Genomic DNA, 17,664 nt, shown 5'->3' with positions numbered 1-17,664 from the left:
GAAGCAACATTGCTTGCATTTGATTGCTTAGTCCGTAGCGTTTAAAAATGTTCCCCTCTAATGAAATCATCCATAACCACTCGGTCATGTGAGACACTGTGTAGTGTAGTAGACTGTACTACCAAAACAGACTTCAGTTGTGTGAATTGCTACTAAGTGTCTTTATAGTACTCCAATACTGCTTTGTAAAATATAGCGACTTGTCATTGATTGATTAGAAAGTGCTCACCAATATGGTATTTTCTAAGGTTTTATTCAATCTATTTTTTGTCAGACATTTCTCAGTGTTTCTAATTGAGAGGTATACAAATTGGGGGGAATTTTGCTGGCAGACCATATGTTCAGAAATCAGTGTCATATTTCAATTGACGAAATGACAACAAAACATACAGGAGTTTTAGGCTATAATATTATATAATTTATTATGTGTTTAATACACATTAAATTGGGATAGTGGGGAAAATTTAAATTGGGAAAGGAACTGTCGATAAAAGTTTTAAAAATCAAAAACAAAAGGGTCTAAATTCCTATAGATCCTATAAATATCCACACCACAGACTAGCTGCAGAGTGGAACAGTGTTCCTCTGGGGGATTTTAAAGCAGTAGTGTCCACATACACATACACACATACAGATACAGATAGACACACATATATATATATAGACATTTTGGCAAATGCCTTTTTCAGTGTTAGATAAGACCGTTAGGGACAAACTCAATCATGGGATTAGACATTTCACCATTAGTGACAGTTTCTTCAATATTTACATCCACACAGAGCACAGCTTTATATGTAGTCATTATCTCTTTACCAAGGCCTTAAAATCCACTTTCTTCCATTAAACCAAATTAAAAGAAAGAAGCAAAGCACCAGAAGTCTTGGTTAGCATTTCTTTAAATTTGAACTTGCTTATAAATGTATTTCTTTTCAAAAAGAGCTGATAATAGATCAAATGTCAGCAGGATTGAAAAGGTACACCTTGCTATTTGAAAAGAAATCATTTACAAGACAGTTCAACTTTAAATGGTTTGAAAATAATTCTGCTTTGGTGGGTTTCAAATGTCAGACATGCTAAACATCTGAAAAGACAGCTTGTGTTTAGGTTTTTTCAGTATAAAAGTAGCTTGAGGAAGCGTGCTGTCCTCCGTGTCCGATGAGCTCCAGAACCCGGAGTCAATCATGAAAGCGCCTGCGAGTTACAGAACGAAGAAAAGTATCAGCACGACAAACAGGATGGCGAGCAAGATGCAGATAGTACACCACTGGCGACGATCTGCAAGCAAAAGAAAGAACATGGAGAGCATCAGTGACACTACCTACCCACAAACCTGGCGCACAGCGGGAGCTCTGAATACGGACATCTGTGTTCTTACCACTTGCTTTCTATCTGCACTAGAATATATATATATATATATATATATATATATATATATATATATATATATATATATATATACAGTGCCTTGCGAAAGTATTCGGCCCCCTTGAACTTTGCGACCTTTTGCCACATTTCAGGCTTCAAACATAAAGATATGAAACTGTAATTTTTTGTGAAGAATCAACAACAAGTGGGACACAATCATGAAGTGGAACGAAATTTATTGGATATTTCAAACTTTTTTAACAAATAAAAAACTGAAAAATTGGGCGTGCAAAATTATTCAGCCCCTTTACTTTCAGTGCAGCAAACTCTCTCCAGAAGTTCAGTGAGGATCTCTGAATGATCCAATGTTGACCTAAATGACTAATGATGATAAATAGAATCCACCTGTGTGTAATTAAGTCTCCGTATAAATGCACCTGCACTGTGATAGTCTCAGAGGTCCGTTTAAAGCGCAGAGAGCATCATGAAGAACAAGGAACACACCAGGCAGGTCCGAGATACTGTTGTGGAGAAGTTTAAAGCCGGATTTGGATACAAAAAGATTTCCCAAGCTTTAAACATCCCAAGGAGCACTGTGCAAGCGATAATATTGAAATGGAAGGAGTATCAGACCACTGCAAATCTACCAAGACCTGGCCGTCCCTCTAAACTTTCAGCTCATACAAGGAGAAGACTGATCAGAGATGCAGCCAAGAGGCCCATGATCACTCTGGATGAACTGCAGAGCTCTACAGCTGATGTGGGAGACTCTGTCCATAGGACAACAATCAGTCGTATACTGCACAAATCTGGCCTTTATGGAAGAGTGGCAAGAAGAAAGCCATTTCTTAAAGATATCCATAAAAAGTGTCGTTTACAGTTTGCCACAAGCCACCTGGGAGACACACCAAACATGTGGAAGAAGGTGCTCTGGTCAGATGAAACCAAAATCGAACTTTTTGGCAACAATGCAAAACGTTATGTTTGGCGTAAAAGCAACACAGCTCATCACCCTGAACACACCATCCCCACTGTCAAACATGGTGGTGGCAGCATCATGGTTTGGGCCTGCTTTTCTTCAGCAGGGACAGGGAAGATGGTTAAAATTGATGGGAAGATGGATGGAGCCCAATACAGGACCATTCTGGAAGAAAACCTGATGGAGTCTGCAAAAGACCTGAGACTGGGACGGAGATTTGTCTTCCAACAAGACAATGATCCAAAACATAAAGCAAAATCTACAATGGAATGGTTCACAATTAAACATATCCAGGTGTTAGAATGGCCAAGTCAAAGTCCAGACCTGAATCCAATCGAGAATCTGTGGAAAGAACTGAAAACTGCTGTTCACAAATGCTCTCCATCCAACCTCACTGAGCTTGAGCTGTTTTGCAAGGAGGAATGGGCAAAAATTTCAGTCTCTCGATGTGCAAAACTGATAGAGACATACCCCAAGCGACTTACAGCTGTAATCGCAGCAAAAGGTGGCGCTACAAAGTATTAACTTAAGGGGGCTGAATAATTTTGCACGCCCAATTTTTCAGTTTTTTATTTGTTAAAAAAGTTTGAAATATCCAATAAATTTCGTTCCACTTCATGATTGTGTCCCACTTGTTTATTCTTCACAAAAAATTACAGTTTCATATCTTTATGTTTGAAGCCTGAAATGTGGCAAAGGGTCGCAAAGTTCAAGGGGGCCGAATACTTTCGCAAGGCACTGTATATATATATATATATATTACACCCCATCAACCCAGCCTTAAATAGCTTCCCAGACTATTCAATTGGTTTAATTACAGAATTATTTTTGCATTGCCAATCATTTTTGGTTTCTTCAAGTATGTTTATCTTTTTTGATTTGTGTTATCCACGTGTTAGTTTTTTTCAGGAATCAGTTTTGTTTTTTTTTATTAAGAGAAATTTCCTTTACCAAGTTTCATCACAATTGGATATGCGCTTCTCTAGATCTGTATTCTGCATCTTTGTAGCCCTGTGTCACTACAGTAAAGGCAGATTGACTGTCTCAGCACAGAGAGCTTCCTGTAGACCTTGCGGTCATGAACAGGGTTTTGAAACAATGCCGCCTTATGGGGTGCCTAGCAGAGAGGACCCTGCCTTTCCTTCCTCCCCTCTTCCGCAGAGCCTCCTCAGGATACCCGTTTCAACACCTTCCTGCAGCGAGAACCTCACCACCGAGCGCAGCAGCCACAGCACAGCCAAGACAATACAAAAGCACCAGCACGCTCTCTCCATGGGGCTACACGACTATTATGCTCGCATAGGAAAGGAAGAGAACACAATATAATCCAATATACATTTAAGCGTAATGAATCTATTCCCATTTAACAGGATCCTCGTACAAAAAGTGGCTGATCGTGTCCACGTCTGTGCACTCTACATGGGGAGCAGGGTCACTGCCTTGATTCTCAGCAACCAGTTATCATACACTCCTATCCTCCTACACGTCTTGGATTGCATTTGGAAATAAACCAATTAGCTCTTGATTTATAGAAAAATTATTAACCATTCAGGTAGTGTGCGATTACTATGTACTTATGAGGACCCTCTGTATGTGCATGCAAAGGTTATGTATTTATTTCATGCTGTAACCCACAAATGGATTCAAAGGAATACAATTCAACGGGTGGAGGAGAGTCAAGAACAGCAACTTGGCACAAGCTGAATTTGTACCACGCTTGCATGACTCATTCTGCACTCCCAACAGAAGTGCTTATACTATGGGAGTCACTGGGGACCCCTTGGTCTGCTCATTTACAGGTTGGGTTATAGGAATGACTATGTGATCATCATTGCTGTGGTGTGCTCTGAGAAGACGCCGCTGGGTTCTTACCGCTGGTCATGTGGGACACTTTAGCCAGCTTCTTCATGACGTTGTCGAGGCGAGACTGAGTGCTGTCCATCTCATGAGAAAAATCATCCAACATCCTGAGGAGGAGGGGACAGGGATTAGGTGAAGACAATCCCAATGTGGGAGCACTGAGACACAATTTACTAGTGACATATATTATGATATGACATCGATATTGTTCGATAACTGATAATAATTTCAATTTTTGCTTCATGAATAACTTTTTTTCAACGAAACTTGACAGATTTTGGTGAATTAAACATATCTAACTACTAAGCTAAGCATTAATTTTCTTGTAGCTTTAACTATAACATCAATTTGCTATGATGTGATGGATTTATTTTTAAATAGAAGAACGGATACAATTTTCAGAGCAGTGGAATCGGAAATATCACCCACCATAAAGACATGGGGGGGGGCATCATGTGGAATTCTCGTACGGACAGCTCGCAGAGACATGCTTTTTACTGCTAATACTGCTAAAATACCACTGCAGTACGATTAAGTTTATTTTAGACAGTAGACCCCCATTAATCCGTGCAGATTGGGACCAATTTGAGCCCGAATTAGTAAATTTACTGTTTGGGAAATCCCTGCGCTATTAATTGAAAACTCAAAAAATACAACAATACAAATAAAATATAATGCCCCAACAACGGTCAAAAATAAATATATACTGTACATAATCAGCGTCGTTCAGAGGCAGAGAGAGCTGGTTTAAAAAGTCACTGATCTTGCTCTGAGTCTTTAATTGTCGTATCTGCTCTTCATATTCAGACTGCCAGACTAAGAGAGTCTTAAGTCTGCTGTCTGCTCGCTTGTCACTGGTTTCACTAACTACATTACATTATTGTCCATTGGCTTGCACTATACTGTACTCAATTTAATTGAATTAAATTAAATGATGCACAGATACGCTGATTTCCGCACTAATAAAGCGTGCGAATACCCGCTTCCGCATAGATCAGATGATTTCTGCGCTAATACATTTTGATAATGTACTGTATTAAACCACACGGATTATCGAAACACGGATTAACGAGAGTCTACTTTATTGAGATACAATAAACCCTATACATACCAATCACTGTCAGTCTTGTAGGCAAAGAAACACCACACATAAAGCATTATTTAAGCATTTGATTTCATTGATTGGCATTTAGGTTTCAACAGCTCTTTGCACTCTTCATTAAGTTTTACTTAACACTTAGAGGTGTCGTGAGGCAGCATTTATATGCAAAGTAGCTTAAGATTCAATTCAGGAATGGCTAGAAAATTAACAACCCCGAAGACTGTGCACTATGAAGTACGGATATATATACCGATGCACAAAAGAAACGCAACACTCAAGTCTAATGGATTTAATCAAATATTTTAAATACAGACATCAAACAAAATCACAGAAAATGTGAACAAAAATACAGATACAAAAATCATGATAAGTTTTCAGTATGAAATGTGACACACTGTCATAATGAAAACATCACAAAGTTAATATCGGGTATGACCTCCCTGAGCAGTAACAAAATCCTGGCAGCATTGACGCATAGACATGATCAGTCTCTGGATAGACTGCTGTGGGATGTTCTGCCACTCTTCCTGTGCAGCTGCAGCCAGCTGGCAAAGGTTGGCTGGTCGCGGTTGTCTCCTGTGGATGGCACTGGTGATTTGGTCCCACAGATGTTCTATTGGTCAGGAGAAAAAGCTGGCCAAGGCAAGACCTTGACATTGTTTTCTTGAAGTCGTGCGATTGTAATTCTAGCACTGTATGGTCTTGCATTGTCCTGTTGGAAAATCGACTCTTCTGGATTGGCTTGCAGGAATGGAAAAACTGTTGCCTCTAGGACTTTCTCAATGTATCGCTGAGCAGTAAGGTTGCCTTCAATCTGCACCAAAGGTGTTCTTGTGTTAAAGGAGATTCCTCCCCACATCATCACACTTTCACCGCCCCACCGGTAGTCTTGAACAACGCAACAGTCAGCATAACAGTCCTGGGCCAGTGTGGTGACCCTCTGCCTCTGGCCTGTCCCTCACAGAGCCGGTTTTCTGGTTTCTCTGGACTAGTCTGCTGATTGTTGAAGCAGAACATCTCATTCTCCAGGCTGTGTGGTCCAGTGGTTAAAGAAAAGGGCTTGTAACCAGGAGGTACTCGGTTCAAATCCCAGCTCAGCCACTGACTCATTGTGTGACCCTGAGCAAGTCACTTAACCTCCTTGTGCTCCGTCTTTCGGGGTGAGACATAGTTGTAAGTGACTCTGCAGCTGATGCATCGTTCACACACCCTAGTCTCTGTAAGTCGCCTTGGATAAAGGCATCTGCTGAAATAAAACTTCTCTCACAGACAGGCCATCTTCAAATCATGCCAATAGCAAGCAGGCAATCTTCATTACTCAAGCAGGGCATGGTCGTATCTTTTGCTGTTCTTGCGTGAAATAAAATCTGAATGGCTCAACTCAATTACCAAAAACACTGAGGACCTGATGTTTTTATGAAATCACATGACTTGAGCTCAGTATTTTGTTATCCCAAGGAACAATACTACTGAAACAATCAACAAACCTCTGCTCATGATTTAAAATGTAAATAACATTATGTATGTGCCCAATGAGCTATTGATGTAAAACTTAGACTGTTGCATTTTCATTGTGCATCAGTATATTTTATCATACTGGAATCGTAAAAGATAATAAGGCTGTTTGGTGTTGATGAGACTACTTGTGTACAACACTGATGTCTACATGGAAAAGCATATGTATTAAATAAATAACCTTTACAAGCAGTCTTTTGAGAATCAGGCTCTCTCAATGAGTATATGTGTGTCATTTGTATCCCGGTACATTTTGTCTTGATATTAAAGTTTTGAATGAAGGGAAGGATGAATAGGAAGGCTACTCACACATCCTGCTCATCCAGCTCCTGTCCTATTCTTTGAGACATGTTCTTCAGAACCCCAATACTGCCAGACACCAGCTCCAACTGGTCATCCTGCTGCTCCACGATCAGCTAGAACAGAGATACAAAATCATGTGACACTCAACACACACAAAGACACACACACACGGACAAGACCCTGTGAGACTCAACATACACACAGACAAGATCCTGTGAGACTCAGCGTACACACACACACACACACACACACACACACACGATCATATGAGACTTGATACACATACAGAAAAGCTCCGACTGATCATCCTGAACAGCACAGAGAGAGGGAGACAAAGAAATCCAGTGAAATATTCATCTTTCCGGAATCTTCTATGGCTACCACGATCCCCAGACGTCAATCCAATGTTTGGGATGAACTTGAACATGTCTGATATCATCATTCGTTGCCTACCTCTCTGCACCAATTGCATGAGCCAGATAAATAAAACACCATGATTGCTAAACAAGATCACATGACCGTGCAGTAAGACTTGTTTTACTGTGAGGCTACTATGCTTCTGTATATGACTGTGCCTGTGGATCCCCACCCCGGGCTCACCTGCTGCTGAGACAGCTGCTCCTCCATGTACTGGGAGTTGGCTGTGTGCAGCCCTTGGTCCAGCCGTGTGTATTTATCAGCTCTGGAGCTCCAGCCTGGCCTCTGATCGCCACTGTCTCCCAGCAGGGCCTGCAACACACAACACACCGTTGAGGATTCATACACATGTGGACAGTCTGTTCAGTATTGCATTTTAGTCAGGGCCCTTTACTTTATTTATTTTATTAGCTAACATTTCCTGGGAAGATATTAGCGTTTATTAAAATAAAACACTGGAAAAGTGTGTGTGAGGGGTAAATAAATATTGAAGGTAATACCTTCAATATTGGGACGCTCGGAAAAGCATCTACCTGCTTCTGCTCTGCAACCTGTGTAAAGCTGGTGAAGTTAACCTGTATCAGTACTTGGGTTGATACACTTAAACTATTTCTCTAGTTACATCAATGTGTCACGGAATGTATTTTCTTGTGGCTATGAACCTTGTTGAGCTTAAACAAAGATGTGATGGAAAACAGAAACAAGACAAGAACTGGAAACCAAATAACACAAGTGGCACGTGGGTGAGAGAATAATCCATTTTTTAAACCCCTTCCATTCTACCTTTAAAGACTTCCACTCTCCCAGGTTCTTCTTACTTTTTATATCCAAGTGCATAAGGTTAGGGTTAGTATGCAGTGACACACCAGTCAATACATTTTAAACAAATCCACCGAGATGAAATTCCACACCCAGTCTGGATCAGTTACCAGCTTGTTCAACCAGGTATTAATTTACATCCATTTTCAGAATGCCCTGTACGTTTGTGGTGCCATTTGTTCTCCATTCTCTCTTGTGTGCTAGCCTGGGTCTCCTTCCAGGTTCATCTGTCCCAGCCTGGAACCCTCCAGAAGCTCCTATAGCTGTTCTAGCAGCTCTTGACCAGTTAAGACCCCTACTGTATTGTGGGTAATCAAACCACTGCCACCATGTGACTGCTGGAAGGGGCTATGCACTGCAGTAGTCACATGTGTGATAATCTGTCTTGTTTGTGTCAACAAATAGAATCTTTCACCTACGAACCACTGGGAGGATCTATAATACTGAAAACATCTTGCAAGATGGGTTGAAGGTGACATCAGACCAGGAAGGACAATAGACACAGACAGCACTGCGGTATGAATACGCAGATTTAATAATAAATAAACAAAAGGTTTTAACAAAACACTCCAAATAAACAGCATGATGGCCAGACTAAACAGACAGACACAGAACCAAACAAGTGTAGTGTACACCCAGCATGCGTAGCAATTGTTATTCGGATTTTACTTTCACTTTACCTCCCGGCTCTTGTTGTGCCTCTGAACACACCAACCCTGTTCAGACAATGCTGCAGGTTTTTATATTGTGGCCGAGGGATTAACTGCCTATCAATGACCTAGTTTATCCATCGATCACATTCTGCACAGGGCTTCTCATATGCGTGGTCAACAACCAGTTTGTTAATAATCACTCGTTATTGACCATGCACTCTCACGATTTTATCTGGATGGGCCATTTTAATCCTATCCAGGCTGTAAACAATAATAACAAAACATTGTGTTTTTAACACACCAAACCATCGAATAAAACAATAATACAAAACACACAGAGGGGCGGGATGTACCCCGTCACACATCTGTACTGTGAAAACACTTCCAGTATCACGGCAAAGTAGATCACCACGACATGAATCCACACTATGCAAAGACAGGGATGGACAGGTTTCTCCATACATCTCCAGATTCCGATACTCTCCAGAACACGTGCTACTGAAGTGTCATTCAATCAGATACTTGATAAACACTGCAGCTCCTACCTGTCTGGTTTTGCGATCCGACATCGCTTGTGCCACTGGGCTCGACATGTGGTCCTTCATTTCCTGAATAGAGAAAGAGAGATCTGGGAGTCAAATGCAAATCCGACAACTCTGTAAACAAAACCAAAGTATTCCTGGGGGCATAATGAAAGGGGAATGTCATATCAGATCAGACTGTTTGTAAAAATGAAGTACATTGGATATGTAAAGATCTGTCCGACCAGGGGTTCAATGAACGTGGCAGTGAAATGGTTCTTCTAGAGGACACCACCTGTAATGGAGCTTTAATAAGAGAATACAGCAGTGCTCTGTATCACTGATATGGCTTCAGCAATGTGGCAGTGAAAGGATTCATTTCTACTACACAACACAGGTAACTGACTTCCGAAAAAAAAAATCACCATTAAGATAATAAGTTTACTGTCTCTGTGCAGGTCAAACTTCAGAAGTCATGACCTTATTATTGTAGCCATATTTTCCATAGATTTATATTTTTCCAGAACACTGAAAAAAAGAAGTCTGCATCAAAATATTAAGCTGAAAGCGGCTGCTTTACTAAAACATACAAGCCCCACTAGGTAATTATTTCAGTGTTCATTCAGGGGTCCTCTGTACCTCCACATTTAGATTTCTTTACAGCTTCTAAACCAGCACACCTATTCATATAACCAGAAATACCCATTCCTCTTACTTTCACTGTCTGTCTCGTACTGGTGATGAAGGCTTTCCTTTTGGTCAGCTCCACCGAATCCAAGTTAAATTTCCTGGGGTTCGATTCCACAATGCTTAAGCTGGCGTTAATGAAAAGAGCTTCAGCTGCACATCAGTGGTGGAGTTACAGCATCAAACTGAGGAGGCTCGGAGTACAGCCATTCTTACCAGCATTAAAATAGCATTTGTGTAGCATGTTTGCAAAGGTCTTCAGTGAATTTTGGTCTTTAAAATATGTCATGTGAGGGTCTTCAAATAACATTTTCTTAAGTTATTCAACTACTTCCTTACACTTTTCATTACCGTATTCCTTTGAATTTAGACGCCCTCAAATTTAAGATGCAGCCCAACTTTACCACCCTCAATTTAAGCAAAAAATAAAACTTCAAATAAATATGCATTTACAAAGACAGTGTTGTTGTAGATTAACCACAGAGCTTTTTTATTGTGCTGTGCACTGTATAATACTTAAGATGGCATCTCTGTCTGTAGCAGGGCGGTAGAGAGCCCTGCTGTGTAAATGTATGTATTTATTTTTAGAACGGGGTCTCCCCCTCCGCCCCTGTGCAGATTAGTGTTTTGTGTTTGTTTGTATTATTATTTATTTATGACGGCGAGGCGCCATGTGGTTTTGTATATATTTAGAAGTGTATTTATTTATGTGACGGCATAGCCGTGTTTTGTTTTGTTATTGTATTTGTTTGGTAGCGTGGATGGGTAGACCCATCCACAGTAATTTAAAAAAACCCATGCAGATTGTGGCTGAGGGGTAATAGGATAATTGCCAGGTAGTAAACCCCTCGGCCACGATATATAGACCTGCAGCTTTCTGGGTGGGTGTATAAGAGGAGCGGAGAGAGAGCAAGGAGAGAAAAGAAAATATACAGGAATAGTGACAGCGATTGCCCAGCCTGACCTGTATTTATTATTTTGTGTTTGTGATTTTGTTTTGTTTACCTGTTTTATTTTCGCTCTGTGAGCAAGTTTCTTTTTGTTTAAACCTTTGATTTATTTTTGTATTTAAATAAAATGGCGCCGCCTTTAACTGCAGTACTACTGGTGTCAGTTTGTTTACGTTCCTGCTTCTGTCCTGACGTCACCGCCCAGCCACCCTGTCACACTGTCGTATACATTGTGGCAGTCCTAAGGACTTTTAAAAACGCAGGGTGTGGGCATAGTCGGCCGTCATCTGTTGGATAACACAGAGACCGCTGAATTTAAAACAAGAACCAAAAAGTTACTTGTCTGGAGTCTGAACAACTAAAAGAAAGAAGAGCAGCACATTAATGTAAACAAAACGACCTGCATATAAGTGATGCTGTCAATTGTTTTGTTTCCTGTAGCAGCTGTTGCAAATTGATATTTTGTTTTGTTTAGTTAAGAACTCTGTTAAGCTAGCTTGTTTGTGTCCGGTGATTTTTGACGGAAATGGACATTTAAAGAAACAAGGTGCTATGATGACCTATGTTTGACTAACTATCAACAAAGGGACTTCTCATATAGGGGTTCTGATCACTACCCGTTTTCGCTAAACTGGAATAGATACATTTTGCTTTTTTGGTGTTTTTCTGTGTGTATGTGCACAGGGCTGGCGTGGTCATTGTTCAGTGTTGGGATTAAGATACTGTTCTGTAGGAACCGCCAACCGTCACAACATACCACCACTCACTGGCATCCCAGTAACCACAACAGCATTGAATTTCTGTGGTGTTGCTTGGCATGTCGAAAAATACGGGGTTTGATCAGCATCTCCAGTCTGTCTAAGCTCGTACTGTTTGTTAGAAATGCTGAAATTGTAAACGTTTCTCTTGGAATTCCTCAGGAAGCTTTGTTTGTCTTTTCTCGGCAGTCAGTCGTGTTGCTGCTTGTGTAGTCGGATACTCTTTTGTTGGCGATTTTAATACACGCACCACTATACTGTACTCTAATTTAAGACACAGGGTATGTTTGAGAAGCAAAACGCGTCTTAAATTTGAAGGAATACTGTATGTTTGTAATTGTTGTGACTGTACTAGTGTTGTTTTTATTGTTTGATTTGATCTTTTTAATGAATTGTTTTGACTAGTTCAGGAGTTGCTCTTTGTTTCTAGTTGACTGCCACAGACATACAGTACACCCTCGCTATAACGCTCTTCATTATAACGAACCTGGCCCCTGGACCCCAAATAAAAAAAAAAAAAGCAAAAAGACAATATAAACACACACTGCCAACATCCCGATCTGTACGCACGGGATGCCACCTCCGCAGTGAAGTCAACTCTTATGTCTTGATAAAAAGCGTGCGCTGTGTATCTCCCTCCGAAACGAAAATCATTTCATGTTGCAACAAAGCTGGAAACAAAATTGACATGCAGGCATATCTCTGTCGTGAAAACAGGTTGTCAAAAAGCACTGTTTTTGGCTTGTTAAGCAACCATGCGGCAAAGCAAAATTGATTAAAGAAAAAAAAAACAATGGAAAATTGAACTTTTCATGTCGCGTTGATAGGGAATAAAAGATCAGTTTGGGATTCTTGCATATTGGATTAAGATTTGGTGCACTTTGAAACGATTCATGTAATTCTGCTTTTATTCACAATATCATCTCTTAACTTACTCCAACAGTTTATCATTCATTTTGATTGTCCTTTCGCAATAACAAACCCTTTGATATAATGAACAAAAGGCTTGGACCCCAGCAGGTTCGTTATAGCGAGGATGTGCTGTACATCTTGTGGTTTATTAAGCCAACATGCCTGTCTAATAGTAAACACCAGCACCATCTAATGCACAGCAGTGTATTGGCAGAAATGCAAAAGCTTGATCCAGTGTGTCAGAACCCTAGATGGCGCTGGCATTTACTTATAGAAAGACACTTTGGTTGATCTAGCCCATGTCACATGCATTTATGTCAGACAACTAGAACTAAAGAGCAGCTCCTGAACTCAGATTGAAAACACTGGAGCACTGATGAAAAAAATAATAATACTAATAATGGACATAAGGAAGCCTCAGAATGATTGCAAAAATCCTAAAGAGGGGCAGTATTAAAAATACATTTAAAAAAATGATTGAAATGCGTTTAGATCTGCTGCTATTTATATCCACTATTACATCTGCACTCTGCACAGCAGGTCTTAATATTGAAGGTGACTTTACCCTAATCAGGGTCTGTGAAACCAGCGACCAGTATACAAAGATTGTATAGGGGTATACCTGGGAAACCTGATCTGCTGCTTTTTAAACTTACTAGGGAGACTGGAAAGATTTTTTTTTCTCATCTTAAAAAAAGAAATCTTGCAAGGCTCTGAAATACTGGCTCCCAGATTTGACCTTACTGTGTTTAATTATTGCATGAGTCATGGCTCACATACTAATATAAGAATATTGGGTTTTGCTGCCTCTTTTTCCAATAGCAGTTCATGTAAGATATATATCATGTATTTATTATCACAGAGTGATGCTTTGACAGGAATTCACATTGCACTGTACTGGTGAGGATGGCTTTCTCTTTGCTCCGCTTCAATGTGTACAAGTTACATTTCCAGGGGTTTGACTCTACAATGCTTCAGCTGGCGTTAAAGTCATTATAGCTAAGAAAATAATTCCACAGATCTCTCCAGGAGAAATGACCAAGCCAGTGCAATACGCTCTAGAAGCATGGCTTGCAAACAGAGATAACTTTAACCAACTCTAGTAGCAGATATCATGGTTTAAAATGAAAATGCAATACAAAACTGTACTGAGAACTACATAATGAATGGAAGTGAACAACAGCTAAGATTTAAGGAATTATTTTGTTAGCTACAATCAATTTTAAGAAAAGAGATGCTTCTGTACATCAGGGGTCTAGTCATTTTGACTAGCTGCAGATGTTGAATGATTCTTTGCTAGTAAACAGCTGCTTAGTGAAAGTGACTGGGATGTGCGACCTGCGCAGTGTGCTGGCCTGCCTGAGCTGTGCTGTGCAGTGTGCTGGCCTGCCTGAGCTGTGCTGTGCAGTGTGCTGGCCTGCCTGAGCTGTGCTGTGCAGTGTGCTGGCCTGCCTGAGCTGTGCTGTGCAGTGTGCTGGCCTGCCAGAGCTGTGCTGTGCAGTGTGCTGGCCTGCCTGAGCTGTGCTGTGCAGTGTGCTGGCCTGTCTGAGCTGTGCTGTGCAGGGTGCTGGTCTGTCTGAGCTGTGCTGCGCAGTGTGCTGGTCTGTCTGAGCTGTGCTGTGCAGTGTGCTGGTCTGTCTGAGCTGTGCAGTGTGCAGTGTGCTGGTCTGTCTGAGCTGTGCTGTGCAGTGTGCTGGTCTGTCTGAGCTGTGCTGCGCAGTGTGCTGGCCTGCCTGAGCTGTGCTGCGCAGTGTGCTGACCTGCCTGAGCTGTGCAGTGTGCTGACCTGCCTGAGCTGTGCTGTGCAGTATGCTGACCTGCCTGAGCTGTGCAGTGTGCTGGCCTGCCTGAGCTGTGCTGTGCAGTGTGCTGGTCTGTCTGAGCTGTGCAGTGTGCAGTGTGCTGGTCTGTCTGAGCTGTGCTGTGCAGTGTGCTGGCCTGTCTGAGCTGTGCTGTGCAGTGTGCTGACCTGCCTGAGCTGTGCTGTGCTGTGCAGTGTGCTGGCCTATCTGAGTTGTGCTGTGCAGTGTGCTGGCCTGTCTGAGCTGTGCTGTGCAGTGTGCTGGCCTGCCTGAGCTGTGCTGTGTAGTGTGCTGGCCTGCCTGAGCTGTGCTGTGCAGTGTGCTGGCCTGCCTGAGCTGTGCTGTGCAGTGTGCTGGTCTGTCTGAGCTGTGCTGTGCAGTGTGCTGGTCTGTCTGAGCTGTGCTGCGCAGTGTGCTGGCCTGCCTGAGCTGTGCTGTGCAGTGTGCTGGTCTGTCTGAGCTGTGCAGTGTGCTGGTCTGTCTGAGCTGTGCTGCGCAGTGTGCTGGCCTGCCTGAGCTGTGCTGCGCAGTGTGCTGGCCTGCCTGAGCTGTGCTGCGCAGTGTGCTGGCCTGCCTGAGCTGTGCTGTGCAGTGTGCTGACCTGCCTGAGCTGTGCTGTGCAGTGTGCTGACCTGCCTGAGCTGTGCAGTGTGCTGGCCTGCCTGAGCTGTGCTGTGCAGTGTGCTGGTCTGTCTGAGCTGTGCAGTGTGCTGGTTTGTCTGAGCTGTGCAGTGTGCAGTGTGCTGGTCTGTCTGAGCTGTGCAGTGTGCAGTGTGCTGGTCTGTCTGAGCTGTGCAGTGTGCAGTGTGCTGGTCTGTCTGAGCTGTGCAGTGTGCAGTGTGCTGGTCGGTCTGAGCTGTGCAGTGTGCAGTGTGCTGGTCTGTCTGAGCTGTGCAGTGTGCTGGTCTGTCTGAGCTGTGCAGTGTGCTGGTCTGTCTGAGCTGTGCTGCGCAGTGTGCTGGTCTGTCTGAGCTGTGAAGGATATTGATGGTCTCATCCAAGTCCTCCAGGTCCCAGTCGATGGAGCGCAGGCTGTTCCTCAACTCGTTGGTGGTCCAGTCCACCTCCTCCTTGGTGGCTCCGCTGGGGTCCTGAAGCAGCTCCCTCCATCGCTGGTACAAACCCTGAGCAGTGTTCACTGCCTTCTGAACCTCCCTGTCAACACACACACACACACACACACAACATGACTTTCACAGCTCCCTCCATCATAACAGTGCTGTCAATATCACTTGTTTCACAGCTCCCTCCATCAGAACATTGCTGTCAATATCACAGCTTCCTCCACCAGAACACTAATGTAAATATCACTGATTTCACAGCTCCCAGTACTGCTGGCTCCAAAAGGGAATATGTTTTCTGTTTCCTATAGGGACCCACTGCAAACTAGCTTATAGCTATAACAGGCAATACTGCACATCTCACCTTAAAACAGGTCTGACTGTAAATAACATTTTTACAAACTAACATTAAAATAGCCAAGGCTTCAATAATATAATGTGTAATAGCCAGCCAAGGCTTCAAGAATATAAATGGGTTACAGTAAACGTTTTTTTTTTTTTTTAAACTCTTATTCTTTTACTGACACAACATACCATATACTATAATTTCACATCCTTCCTGCATTACATGTAACAGGAGCCCACCTACGCCTTTATCTCATGATCTGCCCATAGGAAAGCGTTTGTCAGGCTTTCTAGTGTTGTGAGGCAGGATGAATGGGCTTCACCGAAGTAAATGTTAAAAGCTTTGTCTGGGGTGGGATAAAATGTAGTTAATTCAACTGCCTCTCGTATTACAGCTCAGGGGCTTACAGACTCTCCACTTCGATCACATGACTACTGTAACCATGTGATGAAGCTACACTGCAGTAACTGTAATTGGGACTGTACCAGTTCAACCTAATAATAAACTAAACAGCTGTTCATTGCGATGGAGAAATCCTGTGAATAGAAAGTACAATCTGGTCAGACTGTTTCAACGCTGTTCGTCCACATACTCGCCCATAAATTCTGCGCCAAACTGTAAGTCAAGCAGACACGGTGGCGGACGGCACAGTGCAGCATTAGCCTCAGTCTGAGTAACTCAAGGATTCTTAATACTGACGGAAACATTAGCCTCGTCCCTTGTTATTCTGTAGCCGGTACATATCCACTGAAATATTACACACGACGTACTGTCAGCCGCATGATAAAACGACAATGTATACAGAACCTCTCACATTAATATTGCAGTGAGACCGTAGTCTCTTCTAAATGTGTCCCATTTCCATAAACACAGGGTAACGTAAACAGCCACCGTTGCAATTCAATGAACACGGTATCCACAGTGCGCAGCGCTCGAGCTTAAAAACAAAACAAAATAGCTTGCTGCTCTGTCTGGAAATGTCGCAAATACACCATTCCATCAAAACAAACCTGTACTTCTCTGCTTGTATCAAGTCCCTAATGTCTAATTTACAACCCCTCCATTGTCTAGCATTTCATGCTCACCCTTTTACCACGAAAAACGGGTCCTCCATCGACATGTTGCAAATATTGTCGTGATGTGAATCAGTGTTTCGATGCTCATAATCCGCTCGACAGGAGGTCGGTGTGTTTTGCGTTGTTTTCCACCCGATATGTGTATCTACGGTTTATACAACAGTGCTCATTTAAAAGCAGCTTCTACGATCCTCCCAGCTTCCATATGAATCTGTGTTTTCTTCCGGGTTACGTACAGGTCATGTAGGCAGATGCAGCCACTTTTGTATGAGAGGCGCGCGGGCGTGTTGTGGAGTTGGACGAAGAAAGACAGTTTTACAACTCGTTTTGCAAACAGTCAGAAGTGTCCAATATCAACCTAACTTCATCGGGGTATTTAACCCAGTGTGTTACACGTGACACTGTGTCCAAGTTACTGCACTAACCAAATATCACTGTTGACCCTCAGCTGCACGTTCCCCGGATTCACCATTGTCTGTACTTTAAGGATTTAAAATAGATTTTCTAGCTTTTGTGCTTCCTTGCAATTTTCACTGCC

The 17,664-nt window shown here is 42.3% G+C and overlaps 1 protein-coding gene across 1 annotated transcript; it reads right to left on the bottom strand.

Moving 5' to 3' along the window:
- Window positions 1-236: 236 nt before the first annotated feature.
- stx6 (syntaxin 6) lies at window positions 237-17,375 on the bottom strand. The gene is made up of 8 exons (XM_059031932.1): window positions 17,136-17,375; window positions 15,630-15,798; window positions 10,250-10,345; window positions 9,559-9,621; window positions 7,725-7,853; window positions 7,131-7,237; window positions 4,217-4,311; window positions 237-1,275 (listed from the first exon to the last, which is right to left on the bottom strand). The coding sequence occupies exons 1-8, from the start codon at window positions 17,168-17,170 to the stop codon at window positions 1,199-1,201; spliced, it is 771 nt and encodes a 256-aa protein (XP_058887915.1). The 5' UTR covers window positions 17,171-17,375; the 3' UTR covers window positions 237-1,198.
- Between the last annotated feature and the right edge of the window lie 289 nt (window positions 17,376-17,664).

Source organism: Acipenser ruthenus, chromosome 10 (assembly GCF_902713425.1).
Source record: "Acipenser ruthenus chromosome 10, fAciRut3.2 maternal haplotype, whole genome shotgun sequence".
Classification (NCBI taxonomy): domain Eukaryota; kingdom Metazoa; phylum Chordata; class Actinopteri; order Acipenseriformes; family Acipenseridae; genus Acipenser; species Acipenser ruthenus.
Note: the sequence above shows the minus strand (reverse complement) of the source record. Positions and strands in the feature narration are given on the sequence as shown.